Source organism: Camarhynchus parvulus, chromosome 7 (genome assembly GCF_901933205.1).
Source record: "Camarhynchus parvulus chromosome 7, STF_HiC, whole genome shotgun sequence".
Taxonomy (NCBI): Eukaryota; Metazoa; Chordata; class Aves; order Passeriformes; family Thraupidae; genus Camarhynchus; species Camarhynchus parvulus.
The window spans coordinates 6,716,079-6,734,987 of NC_044577.1; the positions used below are offsets into that span (position 1 = coordinate 6,716,079).

At 38.4% G+C, this 18,909-nt stretch overlaps 1 protein-coding gene across 6 annotated transcripts in view; it reads right to left on the minus strand.

Moving 5' to 3' along the window:
- Positions 1-1,665: 1,665 nt before the first annotated feature.
- TFPI (tissue factor pathway inhibitor) overlaps positions 1,666-18,909 on the minus strand; it is a 66,655-nt gene continuing 49,411 nt past the window's right edge. For 4 of the 6 annotated variants that reach the window (XM_030952882.1, XM_030952881.1, XM_030952883.1 and 1 more), the window contains 6 exons: positions 14,605-14,643; positions 11,151-11,339; positions 9,909-10,067; positions 9,340-9,432; positions 3,590-3,772; positions 1,666-3,235 (listed from right to left, as the gene is read on the minus strand). In XM_030952882.1, the coding sequence (XP_030808742.1) occupies positions 3,123-3,235; positions 3,590-3,772; positions 9,340-9,432; positions 9,909-10,067; positions 11,151-11,339; positions 14,605-14,643 (776 nt within the window). In that variant the 3' untranslated portion in view covers positions 1,666-3,122. Of the gene's footprint in view, positions 3,236-3,551; positions 3,773-9,339; positions 9,433-9,908; positions 10,068-11,150; positions 11,340-14,604; positions 14,644-18,909 lie in introns of all 6 variants that reach the window. The other 2 variants (XM_030952884.1, XM_030952885.1) reach the window with 2 other exon arrangements.

The window sequence follows — 18,909 nt, forward strand, 5'->3', positions numbered from 1 at the left end:
TTGAGAAGGTAGAAGCTAGAAAGATGAAGAGTTGCTCAAAACGTAACTAAAAAACTACCAGTTTTGAGAGAATAAGTGGATTGGAGATGCAGGGAGAAATGCTGGCTCAAGTGAGCCAGAAATAAAACTGAAGCAGGAAGTAGAAAATAAAAAGGAGAGAAAGGAGGGCATACCACTAAAAATGTGAGGAAAAAAAGAATGAGGGAAAGGACTCTAAATTATTTCTCAGAGATATTTTGTTTTATAATTTCTGTGGATTAAGGGCACATACCAAGTTATTGCAGGTCAGTTGAGGTATAGAAACTCAAACCTCTGTGAAACTGCTTCAGCTTGTTGGCTGTTATCATACAGCATGGGAGAAATTTCACAGCACTCTGCATTTCCCCTCCAAAGCAGCTGGAGAAAATTCTGGAATGAAATGACTGGATGAATGGACTCTGGTCAAGTGGAACTGTACATTCACTCTAACACCTTAGCACAGCCTCATGTTCTGACTGCTTCAGCATTCTGGCACCTGATCCATACCTTTTCCTGTGTTGTGCCTCAATTCTGCCCCTGCTCATCCTTTAGTTGTCTTTGGGAAATGCGTAGATCCTTTTTTCTTATTCTCAGATTTGATAGCTCTGCAGCTATGGGAGGTATGGGAGCAAAAAGAAGTGAATGAAGCAGAAGGGCACGAAAGAAACTTCTTGTTATGCTGAAGATCATATCACACTGCAGTTTGGACTTTTTATGGGAAAAAAATAGCTCTATGTACTGTAGAGCTAAACAAAACCAGAAACAGCTGGATAGCTGGTGTGGTGGCCAAACTGAGCGCACACACAGCTGAGAGCAGTCTGCACTCTCTGATCAAATCTTGATTGTAATCAGGTTTTTACAGTCTGTGACACTGCAGCCTCGATTCTCATTGCACTAAGCAACAAGACTAACAGATGAATCACTGAGAAATATTTTCTTAGTCAATTGAAACAGAGGAGCTCTTGAGATGCTAGTGGTACAAATTCCCTTCTGTCTCAACAATGACACAACAGAGACCTCACTGGATCCCTTAATTGCTGTTATTACAGAATGTACTACGGCAGCACAAGAAGTTTCTTCAGTGCAGCGTGAGTGGGGTAGGAGAGGATGGAGAGTACCTGTCAGTCCTGTCCTAGCTACAGCAGTCCTGGAGGAGTCTCAGAGTCCTGGGACCAACTGATCCCTCTCAGGGAGGAGGCCCTGTCAGTTTGCAGTAGAGCTCAGCAAGAAGGAAACTTATGAAATGGAGAGCAGCCACACAGCCAGGGTTCTGCTGGGACTGAAAAGATGGGGTTTTTTTCCCCTAGATTTTTTTTTCCCCGCTGTGGGTTTTGTAGGTGTTGAGTCCAGGCAGCCAGGAACAAGAGGGAGCCTGAAGGAGAGACACTGTCATGAAATGACACAGGAATCACAAGACAATCTGCACACAAATCCATCTTTTCTTTCCTATCCTTCTCTATCTATTGTCTCATTTCAAACCATTCTGTTTTAGAAAGTTCATCATTCTAGTTTGAAATCTAATCAATCCCACAAAGCTAACAAATCCTTTTCCATGTTCTTGGTGGGACAGCTTAAGTTTCCTTGTCTTTTACATGAAAGCCCTAGGTGTTTTAGTTTAATGCAGTCACTTCAGCTCTGCCTCCCTTTGAGGTACATCATGTAATCTAGTATACTGGCAGCCCATGGGAAATATTTACAGCTAAGTGTGGAAGATCAGATATTTTACTGGCTTGACCATAAGATGCAGACAAGGGAGGTGCAGACATTTGTGCCCTCACTTGCATCCCCGGCCAGGCAGACACAAGCAGGGTAACCATGGCATAAGGGCAAATCCTGACCCAAATGTGCCTAAATCCACTGGCCCTGGAGAGGCACGTGACCTGCTGTGCTCAGGCAGGTGCCATGGGACAAGTGGAGAGGTCTGGGAGCAGTTTAATCCATGGGTTCTCCACTTATCTGCAGGGAGGGACTCCAGCTGGTCTGCGTATTTCCCCTGCTGCTCTGCTCCTGTGCAGGGCACACACACCTACACACTCCACTCCTGGTGCAGGAAGGGCAGCAAAACCTGGAGAGAAAGGGCAGAGTGAGGAACCAGAACAGGAAGACAGCAAATTGAAACTGAAACCGGGGGACAAAATGTGCCAAATTAATTTTGTGGAGTTTATAGGTTCCTGCACTTTATTTTATGGGGTTATTGCAGTGGCAGTTTGTGGTGCTCATACATTTTACATAACAAGGCTCTACATTAGTGCTCTCTGCTGTACACTCCTGTTCCTTGAGAATCTTTCAAATCAGAATTAATGCATCCTAGATTGAAAGAGCCATGAAAGGACTTAAGCACCAGGAAACAGATTTGGATAAAAATTCAGTATAAAAATCTCATTTTACTTATCCCCTCATTCTGGTATTTAGAATGCATAATTTTTTTACAATTTCAGCAGTAAAGCTTAGCCATGAGTCTAGATCAGTAACAAGGATAAAAATCAATGACGCCAGCACATACAATTATAAATCCTTCCAAAAAATTTGGCACTCTGCTTTACACCTTTACAGCTTTAACACTCCCTTTATGGATTTTTGTGGGTTAATTCTGATTTCATATTCATTTTACAGTACTGTAATTATATGCACTTCAATGGAGTTAAATCTAGGCCCGCGGAACCTAAAATAAATCTGATTAAAACAAATCCAGTACCTATTCCTTTCTTATAGCAATACACCTATCTTTTAATCGATGATTGAAACAATCATGCTTGACTAGTCATTATTCTTTCACAAGTATTATGCTTTCTTTAGTACAAAAACAGAATTCAAAAGGAATAAGGTAAGAAATTAAATGTGAATTTTCTCTGCATTTTAACCATTCACTCACACAGTTTATTGTCCTGCTGCTGCTCTGACAATTATATACGAGCAAACAGCAATTAAAAAACCTTTAGCAAAGTAAGAGGTAATGTTTATTAACATGATTGAGGAATACATAAAAAAATATAAGCAGCTTAGTAATATATAATCAAAATAATCAGTAAATATATTTTAATGGTATACACTGAAGGTTTTCATTCACAGGTGAAGAGCAGTTTACATCACATTTCCATAAAAAATCAAAGTTGCATTGCTTCAGGGATGATTTCCATGCCCAGGGCCTTTACTGGCTGTTTCTTTCTTTTTTTCTTGATTCTTATCAATCTTCTTTCACCTTTTTTCTTATTGAATCCTAAAGGTAAAATTAACAAAGATTAGAAGACATCCAAGATTATCAAAAATAAGAGACAAGGCTCGTTTCAATTAATCTTAAAAAAAAAAAAGGAAAAAAATTGTCTTACCTAAAATCTTCATATGCCTGACCAATGCCAAGTTGTGTTATTGCCGTTCCTTTACACTGCACTTACTGTCCCTCCTTCTCTCTCTAGCTCTGTATCTCTCCTGATTTCCATTCTCACTTTTCTGAGACTTTCAACTGTTACATTTGACCAGGCCAATCCTTACTAGCAAAAGTGGCAAGAGAATGTTTTGACCCGCACAATATTTACCTCTGAGCCATAGCCGGGGCCAGTAGCACTTCCCATACCTTTCTTGCAGATCCTCAAACACGACTTCCTGGAGATGAAATTATTCTCATTCCCACCACAACCGCTGTAGCTAAAGGGGTGACACCTTCCAGTTGAGAAGCTGTAGAAAAATCTCAATTCTTTGGCTCTGCAAAGCCCTCTGTCCATGGGGGTCATGCACAAGGAAGGGATAGGAGGAGGTTCTGGAAGTACCAAGAAAAAAAAGGTGAGACAACACTGCAGCATTTCAGTTTTATGCCAATATAATTTGTAATTTTTTGCTGGCAAATTGAATTCTGCTGTCCTGAAAATCTAAGATACTTGGCATAAGCATCTTTTATGGCTAAAAAAAAAAAAAAAAAAGCACAGTAAAATGCCACCCTGTCTTTGGATTCCCAGCAGAAGCTTACCTGAAAGCTATACCTTTACTTGTGTTGTTAGTGATAAAATTGCCATTGCTGCCATAGGAGAGAGCACACAAATGCATTTTGAGGCGTTTCAAGTGAAGCATTTGTAGAAAGTGACATGAAAGAAATTAAATGTAGACAGCTTTAAAATATGGTAAATATTTCTAATAATGGAGTGAATATTTCTAATTAATGGAGTGAATCACTGCTAGACATTGTGGAATCAAGGAGAAGGTAAAAGTACCCAACATTTGCAATATAAGATTCAATACTTCAGTGCTGAGTTTGTTGAATGACTACAGAAAACTTGATCTAAGTAACGGGGCCTGTCAGCAACCATTGAGCAGCTATAAAACACTAGCTTGCAACCTGCAGAATATAAAAAGCACTGAATGTGAAGAGCAAGTGCACAAATTGATGGAGACGCTGGTGTGTTAGTGCTGCTGGCAGGATTTTACCATTCCAAGGACAGCCTGGTGGTTTCCTCCTTCAGGGTGGCTGCAAGTGAGAGCTGAAACACTGGAGGGTGAACCTGGGGTGGCCAAAGGACCTGGGCACTGGAACAAGTTCAAGAAGCAAATCCATGCCAGAATTCCCAAACCTGGAAGAACTCCATCATCTATCACCTCAGAGTGACTAATGTACAAAATAGGAACTGGTAAAATTGCTGCACAGGCTGCAAGAAGCTGAATGGGAGCCATTATATCAGCAGTTAGGTGGGACCCAAAGAGCTTCATTTTTCCTCAGGAAGCAGCAGAACTGGGTGCATAAATGCAATAAAAGAATGCATAAATGCACATGTGAAGCCAGTCAGATAGAACTCTTGAAGATACAAAGCCACACAGAGGGAGTTCAGTGGAAAAACAAAGTAAAAATTTGAGGAAATCATTCAGGTTACAGCAAAGCTGAAGACATCCTGTGGTCACGAAAGTGGGAAGCAGATGAGCTGCTGAAAGCAAGAAGTTATGCATTAAAAACGTGGGCAATGCAGGAGGCTGACAAAATATCCAAAAAGCACATGCTGCATCTTAGGTGTCTTACATATGGTACAGCTGCTAAAAAAAAGGTTCATCTGAAATGTATAATTGCTGAACTGGTGCAGTGAAAAAGTATGAAAAATGGCTGGGAAAGAAATAGAATGGTGTGTTAGCAACATCATACTATTAAAAATAATAATTCTGTAATTTAAAAACCAAGTACTGAGATGCTTTCTTGAGATAGACTAACTTAGTTTCAAGTTATAAAATGAGAACCTCTTAACTTCTTTTCATAATTGCAAGACTAAATTTCACTCTGGATCCAGAGTAGAAGTCCACAATGTGATAAAATCTCTATTAAACCTACTGGGTTTTATAATGAAGATGGCAGTTAAATTAACTAAGGCAATGCTTTTGGTACTGCTCTGAGAACTCTTGAGCCTGGAACTAATTCCATCTGTCTCTAGCTGGAGAGGAGGTTAGTTCCCAAAGCATATGTTCAGCATAGCTTGCCTATTTAAACCTGCTAATTTCTGAGCCTACAAAGAACAGAGCAGAAAGGCTTGCCAGTGAGCAAAGGGCCAAACAGCACAAGCTTGTTAATGATAACAGAGAATTCAAATATACACTTTGAATGTAAATTACTTATCTGCCATGTAGAATTCTCCAGGGAGTCCACAGTCCCCTCAGGAAGGAGTTCCCACAATGACTGCAAGATTTGGGGGAACCATGGAGCCAGTGATGAGGTAACAAGGACTGCCTGTGCATGTACAGTGCACCAGAGAGCCAGGTGCTATTCAGAATCCCTCCTGTATTCTTCCCAAAAATTATGTTATTCCTTGCCTATATCATTATCAGATAAATGCTCTAAATACCAAACACTGTTCATGTTTTATGTTAAAAATACCTGCATGCTCTTCACTTACAGAAGCAACCAGCCCATGAAGAAAACCTCTTAATTTTGCCACCTAGAGCCATTTTTTTCCAATAAAACCGTATTTTAAAATAAAAACTAAACTTATCATAATTTCCTCTATGCTGAAGATCATAAAAATTATGAATTTTTTTGAATGTATTGATTACTACAGGAAATTACTTCAGGTAAGCAGAAAACCTTCCCTGTGTCATGCCCAGCATGTCTATTGGCAGGACAATGTGAAAGCCTGTGAGGCAGTGTGTAAACAATGTCACCAGGACATTACAGCAGGTGAGATGTCTCTGTTCAGCTCCAGTTCCTAGTGCTGTATTTATGGATGTGATGGAACAGAAAATGGAGCTGTTATGTCTATTCTTGGGTTTCTCTCCCAAATGCTTCTATTTTACAACCCTATTTTTCTGGGAGTTGTTGAAAAGTTTTCTCTCCTGCTTTTTTATGAAAAAAAAAGAAAATGAAAGAGGCAAAAGTCCCACAAGCCACAAAACCACATAAAAAAGCAGAGGTACTCGTATGGTTTAAGATTCAGTTCCTATAATACAGCTCTTTCTTGAATGCCATCCCCCTGAGGTATAAACAGATGACATGATCATAATCTCTGAAAAACCAGAGATTAATCAATCTCAGAATCGCTGGAAAATGCACATCCAGATACAGACTCACATTTATCAGAAAGAACTCCAATTCTGCATTGCAACAATAATCCTTATCCCTCAGGCTTTGCAGGGCTTGTGTGACAATAGACTGCAAATTATTCATACTAGAAAACAAATTTGAAATTATCTTGGGAGGAAAGGGGATGCAGTGAGCACTATTTCTCCTCAGACACGAGTGTGTGATGTTCATGAAGCTTCAGGCTTATTGCCAGATTTTCAATATCTGCAGACTTCAGCTCCTCATTTCTGGTTGCAGCAAAGCGAAAATAAAAGAATCCTCAAGTGGACAGGCTATTACGAAAATAATGAGTAATCTGCACTTGACAGTAATCCACAGGTATACATTGGTGCAGATCCATTAAAGCAAATGGAACTGTGCCAATTTATATCAGCAAAAGATGACCCTGACTCTGTACTCACAGGACCTGCATCCTTGTGCTATTCCAAACTTGCTGAGCTGAAAGTTGACTTTTGATCCTGTCTCCCACTCAAATCTCACAAATCAAATGTAAGTACAGTGCTTGCAATTTTCTACCATAGATCACATAAAATGAAAGTTTTGATTCTTAGCCTCACTCTTTCTTAGTCTGCAGAGAGTAAAAATTATTATAGATGTTTCAGCAGAGTGAGACCAGAACAATCTTTAATCTCTGCAAGAAAGTTCATTGCTGAGAGTGCTAGAAACTTCATGTCTGTATCCATGGTTTGGTTTCTTTTGCCATAGAACAGTTTAATCTTCTGAAGATCGAGAACTATATTGTAAATCTAAATATCTGATATTGTTACAGAGTTACATATACCAAAAAAACTTTTTTTTCTTAAAATCAAGATGAAACAGCATGTCAATTGTAAGGTGAGGTATTCTATAAGAGACAACTCCTTGTGATTTTTTTTTCATATTTTAGTGTAAATTAATTAAATTATATTTCATTTTTTAAATGTTCTTTGAAGAAGATATATAGCCAGGCCAATATACATAGGAAATAGATATTACAATGGCAGATCAATTTGCCTGTGCTTGAGGAGATGGACATCACCCACTCCATCCCAAACAGTTCACCCAAATTCTTGTCCCACACAGAAAGCTACAGACAATTACCCTGCATGTTTGTGTGACCTGTCTCTGCCTTGGAGCTTCACTTTATAGCTGCACCTCTAGAAAGAGCAGCGATGGGGACAATGTTCTCCAGGTCTCTGTGGGGAAATCAGCTGTCAGCTTTAGCCCTCCCCTCTAGTGGGATTGCCAAAATCACCTGATTTCAGCCCATTCCAGCAGCCTGAAGGGTACCAGCTGATAAACAGAGCAGGAACAGGAGGCTGCATGAGGCAGACAAGGGCAAGGCAAAGGTCACACAAGTAGGAAGAACCTGTTGGGTCTCCAGACTTTGCACTGAAATTTCCTGGTCCTTCCACAGTTGTGCTTCTCACCCAACCCATTTTGCTACACTGACTGTTTGTTCCATCAGTCTTCAGTTCTCTTTCTCTTACCCTCAAAGTCTGCTGTGCAGGAAAATTCCCTGTTGCTGACACAATCAAAGCCCCTTCCATTTCCTCTGAGAAAACATAGTGAAGCATGCTCCTTTCCTGGCACAGGTTAGCTGTTTGGAGGATTATTCATACTATGACTAAAAACCTTCAGGGGATGTGCTTGCCCCTTAATGCCCCTAGACTTATTACCAGACCTGATGTAATTCACACAGTTTTCAGTAAAATAGGCTGCCAAAAGCTTTTCTGTTTTATACTCATTCATTTAAATTACGGAGTGCATTGATGGTTTGCATGTGGTAAACAACACAACTGTACAGAAACTTACATCAAACCAGCAGGGCTTGTAGATTACAGTGCAGGCAAAAAACAGGGTACAACACACATGCTTTATTGGACACTCCATTCTGAGCAAAGAGCACAGGAATGCCACCTACACACCTGTTATCTGCAGAACATATAAAATGCAAAAACCTTAGCGAGTGTCTACCTCATCACTCAGTCCTCAAAAGTGCAAGCAAGTGCAAAAGCAAAAAAACAACATAAATACTTGGTGAGAATGCTCAGGCTCATTCCAACTGTTTGTTGCTTCCTCTTGCACAACTGTGGATCATAAAAATGACATGCTTCAAATTCAACCACCCTGTACAGTGTGAGCAAGCAGCAGCCACCTACAGAGGACAGTGTCCAGCTGCTGATACTCTCAAAGCTTATCCCTCCTCAGTAAAGGTCCAGAGTCCCATCTGCATTATAATACATAGTGCAAAAATACCTTGGAGAGACATTTTAAATTAATGAAATTAGAATTAATTACATGAATTAAAGCATTTTAAATTAACTCATACTCACTGTGATTATACTCAACCCAAAAGTGAGGTTAATATGGTCACAGTGAAAATCCAAACATTATGGTATTAAATATATTATACTATGCTATTTTCTAAAATCCAAATGTCATTCTTTTTTAATGGCTGAAAGGAATTTAAATCAATTCCCTATTAGATCCTCACAAAAAAAATGTTAATTTAGACTGAAAGAGTTATGCATCACTGCTTTTGCTGTTTGTATTAATCAGGCCTTTAGGAAGTGCACACTTTTTAAAGAGAGTGGTCAGTCTTCCACTTGCTGATATTTATGAAAGATCCATAAGTTGTGACATATTCTTTTGCTTTGACTTTCTCTGCTTATCAAATCCTTTGGCAAAGATCAAAACCCATTATTTAGTCTCAGGTATGTCAGAAAATGGGTTGAAATGGAAATGCAATCCATATAAAAGACTGAGAGCTAAGAACTGCAAAAGCTAATTCTTACCAAAAAAAATGGGGAACTGGTTGGGCTCCTCCTTTGGGGAACTGCTGTTCAGGGTGTTGGACTCCTCATTTGGAGCAGCTGGCAGCAAGTTACCTAAAGGAAAATATAGAGACAGTGGGTGTGAAAGAGTCAAGGGTGGGATATGTAGACACATCCAAGCTCTGGCAATCAGCTGTGATTGGTACCTGCTGGCCCTGCTCAAACCCACTGCTGATGCCAGTTGCCAAGCAACATCTCTAAGGCCCAAAGGCTCAGGAAACCCAGGTTGCTGAAACAACTCTGCAATGGGTTCCTTTTTCTTCCTTAATTTTACTGATGTAAAATTTAGATCGTACACAGCTTGGTAAGGTTATTTTTATATTGCCAGCAGACATTCTGACCTTTGCAATTGTAAGCCTTCTGCAAAATAAGTATTGCTGGCAAGAAAGTGGCTCTGAAGCTACTTTTAATGTCAAAGACTTCCCTGTGCTCAGGTATTTCCAGTGACATACAAACAAATAGGGAAAAATCAGTGGACAAACCAAGGAGCATCAAAGGCTTGATTATAAACAGCAAAAGCAAATTCTTACCAAAAATCTCAGGAGACTGGCTGGGTGCTTCTGCTGGGGAACTGCTGTTCACAGTGCTGGGGTGTTCTTCTGCTGGGGAACTGCTGTTCACAGTGCTGGGGTGTTCTGCTGCTGGGGAACTGCTGTTCACAGTGCTGGGGTGTTCTTCAGCTGTAACAGCTGGCAATAAATTTGTTAAATTTAAAAAAATAGCGAAAACTGCTAAGAAAAAACAAACAAAAATCAGTATCAATTCAATAAATCAAAAAATAAAAAGCTTTAATCTACTTAGACCATGGCAACCCTCTCTTCTTGGCTGTTCATGCAAATTTGCATAAAGGTGTTGTTTTATACTAAAGTAGTGAAAAAGGAGGTTTTAGTCCAGCAGCTTTTAGTCCAGAAGGTAAAAGTGGAATCACAGCCCAGGAAGAAATGCTTCAGCAAAATTAGGGAAAATGCACATGGCTCTATATTTATAATTTAAAAAAAAATCTTTAGAAAGAAGCATAGTGGGTCTTTTCTACTCTAAGTGTGAATAAGCTCGAGTTCCCCTTGCCAAAATGACAGCTTATGAAACAGTGCTGGAAAAAGGCCCACGAGAGACAAGCAAGATAAAAAGGTCTGGAGGCTCTTGGTGGGAAAATGTGTTCACATTATGAATAAAATGAGGCACTTGGTGAAGGGAGAGGAGCTCTGAAGGTCACTGTATGTCCTGATGTAGAACAATTCATTGAAATGAGCATTACAAGGAAGCAAATGACTGGCTTGTGGTCAGTCTGAGTGGCTTTGGTAGCCTAAGCTGCACAGCCAAGTCATTCCCAAGGGACACACAGGTGCTCCAGGAATCTTGGTGGGAAGCTAGCAATACACAGGGAGTTAAAAATTCCTATATGGGCATCTCTTGTCATTACAAGACTTGGTTTGAAAGGAGTATATGCAGACCTATGGGTTAAAAACATACAGAAGTGTTTTATGGTATTGTAAAGCCAAACAAATGGCAGATTTTGGTCTAGCTGCCATGAGAAAAGTAAAAATGTAGGAGTCATGTAATATTCCTTAAATAGTACCTACCAATATTTTACTCCATACTTTACATTTTGGTACTTTTATTTAAAAATATGTATAATTACTCTAAATTTCATATATAAATTACTGTCACCTCAGGGGGCCATAAATTGCCTTTTTTCAATGCAAAAATACCTTCAAAACACACCATTTTTTATACAAGAGTAAAACTAAGAGCGATTAAAAACATCAACTCACAGTTGTCTTGGCAGGTATTCTGGCACTCCTCCAAACTCCTGAAGTTGTTCTGGTTTCCTAGGCACCCACCATACTTGAATGCCTCACACAATTTTGTCTCTTTGTTGTAGAAGTACCTGGTAAAATACCCTCGGCAGACCCCGGGCTCTTGGGCGTGGAAGCAGAAGTCAGGCTGTCCTAGAAACAATGCTAAATGAGGAACAGGGTGGGGGAAGAAAAAGCTAAAATGCATCCCAAGACAACAGCAGAATTGGAGGAAGTTTACTAAATAAACCTGTGGGTTTGGGCTAAAGGCCAACTATAAAATAACTACTGCTTTTTTGTGCTTTTTGTTTTAGATTTAATTATAATCATATTTAATTGAATAATTATATGAAGAAACTGTTAAATACACTAAATATTATAATAATTAGTAAATACAATTATAAATATATTGTATCATATTATTTAATTATAGTAATTATTTATTTTATTCTATATTTAATTATTTATATTTACACTGGAACATTATATGGGCATTCATTGCTCCGTTCAAGTAGCCACTAAACTACATCTTGAAAAATGTCAGCTAATAAGTCCTTTAAAATTCCAAAACATTGACATTCTAAGTTGAAAATTAGTTTTTATTCTGATTTAAAGGAAGACCTGAACCCCAGCTGGATCACTTGCACCTAAGTATACACCCTTGTTATTTATGTTTCACTCAATGTTAACACAAAGCAATGCTCAAATAGAAGAAAAAAGGAAGGAGTTTTAAAATAGAACAGAAAAAATATCTAGCAGTGCAGTTTGTCTAGGGCAGTTTATCCTTGTAAAAGGATGCTGGAAACAGGGAGACAGAGCAGCTATCCTACATTATTTCAGCCTCAGTTCTGAGTTTGCAACCAGTAACTACAATATCAACCAAGGACAAGTTAACAAAAATATTGCATAATTTGACTGAATATCACAGCATGATATCACATCCTTTGGCAGGGAAGAAAAACACACAGCCATATGACAATCCCCAAAAGTCAACTCCTCACCGTATTCAGCTTTTTTTTTTTTTTTTTAAATAGTATGCTTAAAATCATGGTAACAATACAGAAATATATGTGGAGGAATTGTCAGATTCTTGCTAACAGATATTTACAAATATGATTCTTGTCTGATCTGACTTGCTGAGAAAAGTCTACTTAAACATCATATAAGAAAATCCTAGCAGGTGTAACATATAAAGGCCTTCCTTAGCTGTGAAAATTAACAAAATATTGAGACTAAAATGGTGTGCAGCCAGCTGTCATTAATATATGTGTATATATATATATATAACAATTGCTTTGAAATTCCTAACATTTTAGAAGTAGGTTATCAACTTGCAAAGAAGTTAATCCTATAACACCTATTTTAGGTAGGTATATATTCAAATTCATTGCTAGAACAAGATGATTATTAAAGGCTATTGATGCACATGTTGAATTTATACAAAATATTATAATAGCTCATAACGAGTGTTTTTCTAAGAATTGTCAATATACTGCATTTCAATTTTTATAATACTTCATGAGCAGAAAAAAATAATTTTCAGCATGCAAAATTAAATCACTAAAATATTCTTGAATATTCTTAAATCACTAAAATATTCTTGAATAAAGCAACCAAATGCTGTTTTCAGCATTCCTGAATGGCTGAAAATTGATTCTTCATTACAAATTTCATTCTCTGCCAGTGAATGTAATCCACAGTTCAAGTGCTTCACCTCTCTCACTACACAGAGGCAGCACTTGATGTGCACAGATTCAGAAAGCTAGGCCCACACAGAGCCGTAAATATGAGAAATACGTGCAAGGCACATGCTGTGCTCTCAGCTGAAAACAGAGGTGAGGCAGGTGCCTAGACAGGGAGCAGCAGGAGTATCTGTTCCATCTCCTAGGAGCTCACAGATAGCAGGGGCTACAGAAAAAAATCTCTCATCAAACATTGCGCAATACTGCGAAATAACACAAAGGGATTATTAGATAGCTATTAACTGAAAAAGGAAGGCAGGTAAAAATAAGAGTATGCAAAGAAGGCTACAGGATTATGATGGAGTCTTACAAAGAGATGTCTTTAATTTAGAATAGTCTTATATTAAAATGGTTCTTGCAGGTTCTTGCAAATGAAATTAAGTCCAAATTAGCTGAGCTCATAGCTAACTTGTATAGCCACTTTTGATGAGAGAGTTCATGAAAGCAATATAATCCTAACCACAAAAACCAGTACTGTACTTCTAAATGCCACATCTTTCTCTAAAGGCTCAATATTCAAAACTACATTAGTGGAAGCAACAGTACATGTACCATAATGCTGATGATAGCCATGGGCTGAATTTTACAGGATGTGTTCTGGTTTGTCATTAAAAGCAGGGAATTAGGGTCAGCCCTTACAAGAAGTAGTGCCAAAGTCTGCAGCGTGGGTGGAAAATCAACCTTAGTAGCTTCCACAATATAATCCTGATTTTTGTAACACATTAGGAATAGAAAAGACAGTAGAAAACAGGAAAAGAAAACAGTCATCTCATATGAAAATATTCCAAATACCATTCTGGAAAGATGATTTGATTATAGTCTATTTCAAAATGTATATGCAAATGTTTGCGTTTCTGCAAGTTGCAAAGAGCACACCCATTCAAGAAGCCCCAAGTGGAAGGAGGGATGAAGCAGAGGAAGCAGAAAAAGAGGAGCTGACTTGTGAAAAAGTGTACTCAAGTCTGTGTTTGTGGAGCTCTGGCTGCCCACAGCGGGCCCCATCCAGGTGAGTCGCCAATGTGCCAAGGGGAAGGGTAGAGTAAGTCTTCACAAGCTCTACTCAGCGTTAAAGTGAAATATCCTTGTTAGGAACATCAGTTTCCTCAACAGTGTTCCAGTAAGGGACTCCCAATACTTTAGCACTGGCTATTTTGGAATTCTGGGGTATCAGGAATTTAAAGTTCTGTTAAAAGTCTGTCCCTTCAGGAATGGATAACTTGCTCCCTTGTTTGATTTGCAATTAGGGCATCTGGCCTAACCTCTGGTAGCTCCTCCACAGACAATGCTTAAAGAGTTCTGTTTCAGAGCAATTTTTTCCTACTTTTCTAAAAGTAAAAAGGCATTAGTACAAAGCATTTAGCTTGTTCTCAAAATACATGATAAGAGCTCCCCGTCGTGGCTAATTATACAATGCTTGAATCTCTGCTGAGTTCCTCTTTTTACAGAAAAAAAAGAAATGATGTATTTATTTTGTGGAGAAGAGATTGCAGCTACCATCTTCAGTGACCACAACTGTCCTCAAATTCTTTGATGAAGACAGAAGAAGATTCGACCTAAGAACTCGTTTTGAACTGACATTGCTGTTTTTGTTAGAAGATAAACTATGTACTGTTCTGAGCTAACAAAAGAAGAAAATACATTCCTTATTGTGGTAGAGGAATCTTAAATTATGATATAAATACAATTACCTTTCTTATTTTTTGCTAATGCCATCTTCTGAGGAAAATCTGCAAGAAAAATAAAAATAAAAGTATTTAGCAAAAGCAGACATGTTAAGTCTCACCTGTGATACTAGTGTGTTTAGCAGTGACAGTGAGCAATGAGAAGCAAGAAAACAGAACTTCTTCCTTTTACTTTTTCTCTTTATTCAGGAAGTAGCACAAAAGCTCATTGTGGAGAACTATCATTTCCCTTGTATAGTAAGACCTGTTGTATTGGAAACTTGACAACATAGCAAGCGCTGAAATCAAATTATGCCAATTTAGAATTGAACAGGGAAATTGCCCCTCTTGCTACTGGATCCAGGATCCTGCATCACGCAATCTCACTCCTCAAAAGAGGAGTAATTAGCAGACTAACAACCTGACTGCTGTAGCTACTAATACTGCTCATAGCTGTGGAGCTGGCTGATGGAGACAGTAAGGCTTCCCTCATCCTACCCAATTCCCTTTGCTCGGCCACCTAGGGCCTGAGTGAAGCTTTACTCATGCAGTTAATGATATTAATTAACTGCAACTGGCCAATTATCCCCAGGTATCCCAGGGGGCTGTAGATTAAAACTTTGTCTGCATAGTTCTCTCTGAACGATCTGCAGCCAAGTTGTTACTGTCATTTTTAATGCAGGAGCCTGGGTTTTATTGTATCAGCTCAAGAAACTGGGTACCTAAATTCAACCCCAAATTCCTTTTTAGAGATTGAAAACGAACCTTCTTCTCCTTGTAGGAGACTGTCTAATCATAAAACTGCAAAGGAGTTGAAGGGCAGAGCCAATAGTACAATGTCTGAGAAAGGACGACAATATTTTGACAGCTGAAAGAAAGGTGGCCAGCAGCTTCTGGACTCTGCCTTAGTCACCTTATTTGCATTGCTTCATAATTCTTGTTTTGTACTTTACTGCCCTTTTGTCTCATAATTCTACCCTAGTTTTCTCTGGAAACATGCTGATGTTATATTTTCAAAGCAGATCTATTGGGTAGAAATTCTGTCATGACACATTTTTCCTTCCACCTTTGGGACAATGCAGCTGTTACCCTTTAAAAAATATTAAAGGCATGGCACGCACTTCAGAGTGACGTAGCATTTCTTTGAACAGGTTTCCAGTTTTTCCTATTAGTAGGAGGCTTGGCCCTCAGCATTTAAACCCATGACCTAAACACAGACACGCACGTCAGGCCGTTTCACTAATCTCACTCAGCTGTCCCCTTCGGGGCAAAATCAGCAATCATACTTTGGCATGTGATCTCTACTCTTCTGGCAGAGAAAAGGAAAATTTCATTGTGAGTTTATACAGGCCTGGAATATCTTAATCCTAGTACCATGTCAACGCTGTTTTTGCTTCTGGTTTCAGTCAAAAATCCAAATCCACATCTGAATTGGTTTCTTTTTTGTAAACAAAGTATATTTCTTAGCAGATCCACTCTAAATAATAGACATTAGAATTGCCATCATGACCAGAACCATTTATCAGAGCAGGTATTTTCCCATAGAAAGAAGCTTAAGTAGCCTAAAATTTATATTTGTGGCCTTGAAAATTAAGGTCTTTGTGGTAGTGACACAAAGTGACATTTGAGATTATACTCATATCCAGTAAACAATGGCACATATAGGCAAATTCCTCTTAGAAAGTACTTTTTCACTGCCTGAAGTTGTGAGTACTGGGCACAGGAAATAAAAAATACAGCTGATTTCTAGGAAGCCTGATTGAGAAGTACTCATCTTGAATCTGAACTTTGTCTTGGAGAGCCTTAGAGTGGCCAGAACACAGCTGAGCTCTCTCAACTCTGTTGTACTGACATCAATCAGCTCTTTCTGGTGCCTTATTGATTCCAAACTGTTAACAAGTTATCCTGATCTGCTAAGTCCCTCATGCTGGCTCATTTATTCTTGTATTTGTGCTGAATATTGAAAATCAAAAACTTTGACTGATCGCATTATTTCTACTGAATTTTTGCATATGTTAGGTAGCTGCCCTTGAGCTTATTTTTTATCATACTGTTCTTCACATTCTTCAAACTGATAATCTAGTATTTCAGATTTTTCTTTATTTCTAAGCACTTTTGTGTCACTCATACTCTCCAGACTCATGTCCACAGTCACTAAATAATGATCTCCTACAGTAATAAATACTGGAAATGTAAATAAGATGAATACAACCATATATTACAATACTACACAGACAGAGTTAGAGTTAATAAAAATTCACAGAATTACACAGGGTTTTGCTGTATTATGTTAGCAAAAGGGATTAATTTAAGGGTTTACTTTGCTTTATGCCTGATGATCTGCAGCATACTGTATGTAACACTAAAGCATTTTATCTGCTCTTATCCACTCAGAGAATACAGAGATCATGAGCCTTTGTTTCTCCTCTTCCTCCAAGCAGATCTAGCTCTTGGAGAGTCTTGGATCACTGTTAGTCATACACAGAAAAGGGTATGGGCTGAGTATCAAGATGGAGACACTAAGCCAGTTCTCATTTTAAATAACTTTCAGTTTTATGCTATAGAGTTATGCCAAATATATGCCAGTACAGGATTTGGTCTAGAAGATCTTTTCCAGATCCAAAATGTGTGTCAGAATCAAAGTAACACTGGGTCCCTTCCAACTCAGCTTATTCTCTGAAAACAGCAGCATCAGATGCAAGAAATAATGTGATAAATCTTCACTCATGACACCTGATTATGGCTTTTGGACACTTAATTCCAAATTCTGCATCTATCAGCCCAGTCTTTTCCTTTTTATTCCTCTGTCTTAGCATTTAAACTGAAATTGAGGACAAACACTCCAAATTTCATGTGGCAGAAATGTCAAGTTTTGGATGAGATTCTGGCAGGTGCAAATAACCCCACTCCAAGCATGGTAAAGATGCTGTGGGTCCTGCTGAAACCCCAAACCAAACACTAGCTGGAAACCACCAAGAGCCAGCCTGGTGTCAGACAAAGAGCTAATTCACATCCTAGACTCCAGGCCTTTCTGAAACTGAATGCTATTCAAGGAAACAATAATTTTCAATTTTTTATCTTGAAAGACTTTACTCTTTAAACTTGGTGGAGTCATAACTAGAAACAGATTCATGATTTGTAATGAATTCCTTCTTTCTTTGATTTTCTGCCCAGAAATGGGATCTGCTTCCATACAATAGTCTGTAAGGAAGATTTTAAAACCCATGACTTGAATTCTATCTTACTTTGGTATTTTTTTAAAACTCAGGTATGATGAATCAAAGACAAAAAAAGTATAGTTTGGAGAAGGAACAGTGTTGTAAACAGCTTTTATCCCTACCAATTGCTAAGATACCAACTACACGTAAATGAGCACCAAAACAGTAATCTGCACTTCTGGAAGTATCTGAGACTTCAACATAAAAAGAAATTCATTAGGTTCCTTCTCTTTCCAGCCACTTCAGGAAGATTTTGCTTAAGATCCATTTCAGATCCAATTCAGGACAGAGGTTCCTGAATTTTGTGTGTGCTTGAATGTAGGGCAAAATGGTTTTTTTCATGTCATCCTTTTTTTTTTTTTTTTTTTTTACTTGAAATGCTGGATTATGTTATTTAGTAACTAAAGAATTGTGATTTCCACATACCTCTTTCTTGATGGGATGCCATTTTAATAATTAATATTATTTTACTATAATTACCACTGTGTTTATCGATGTATTGAATCTGAAAACAGAGCAAAGCTATGACTGATCCTTCCCACTTCTTCCCTGGAGCACCTCTGGTCTCTGAGGCTTATTAGTAGGATCTGTCCAGAAACCATCAAAAGGTAAGTTTCAAATTAATCCTTAGAGTAAAATGCACTGGAAAATTTTCATCCACTTAAAAAATGGAGGAACATTTTTGACTTTGACAAGTCCTTAGTGAAACTTTGTAGTGTTTTTGTTGGTTTTTTTTTTCCCATGCTGATAGAAAGAGCCTTATAAGGATACCATTGTTTAAAAGCAAAACCTAACTGAACCAGAAATTACGGTGGCACGAGCAGATCAGAAAAATGGAGCTGAAAGGTAAATCATATTATGAGTTAATATGTGGTGAGTAAATAAAATGTGTGAAGTCTCCTCTTAGGAAAGACCAGAAGCATTGAGACCAGGGATGCTTTCAAGGAATATGGAAATGGCTTATTAACATTTGCAGACTGATAAAATTAGAGGCATTAAAACTAGAAACGCTTTTGAAATACCACTTTGGGTAATGCGCAACCAGCTCCAGCCATTATTGTAACACTGCACTGGGAGACAGATACTTACTTTGAGACTTCTAAATAAATTTAGC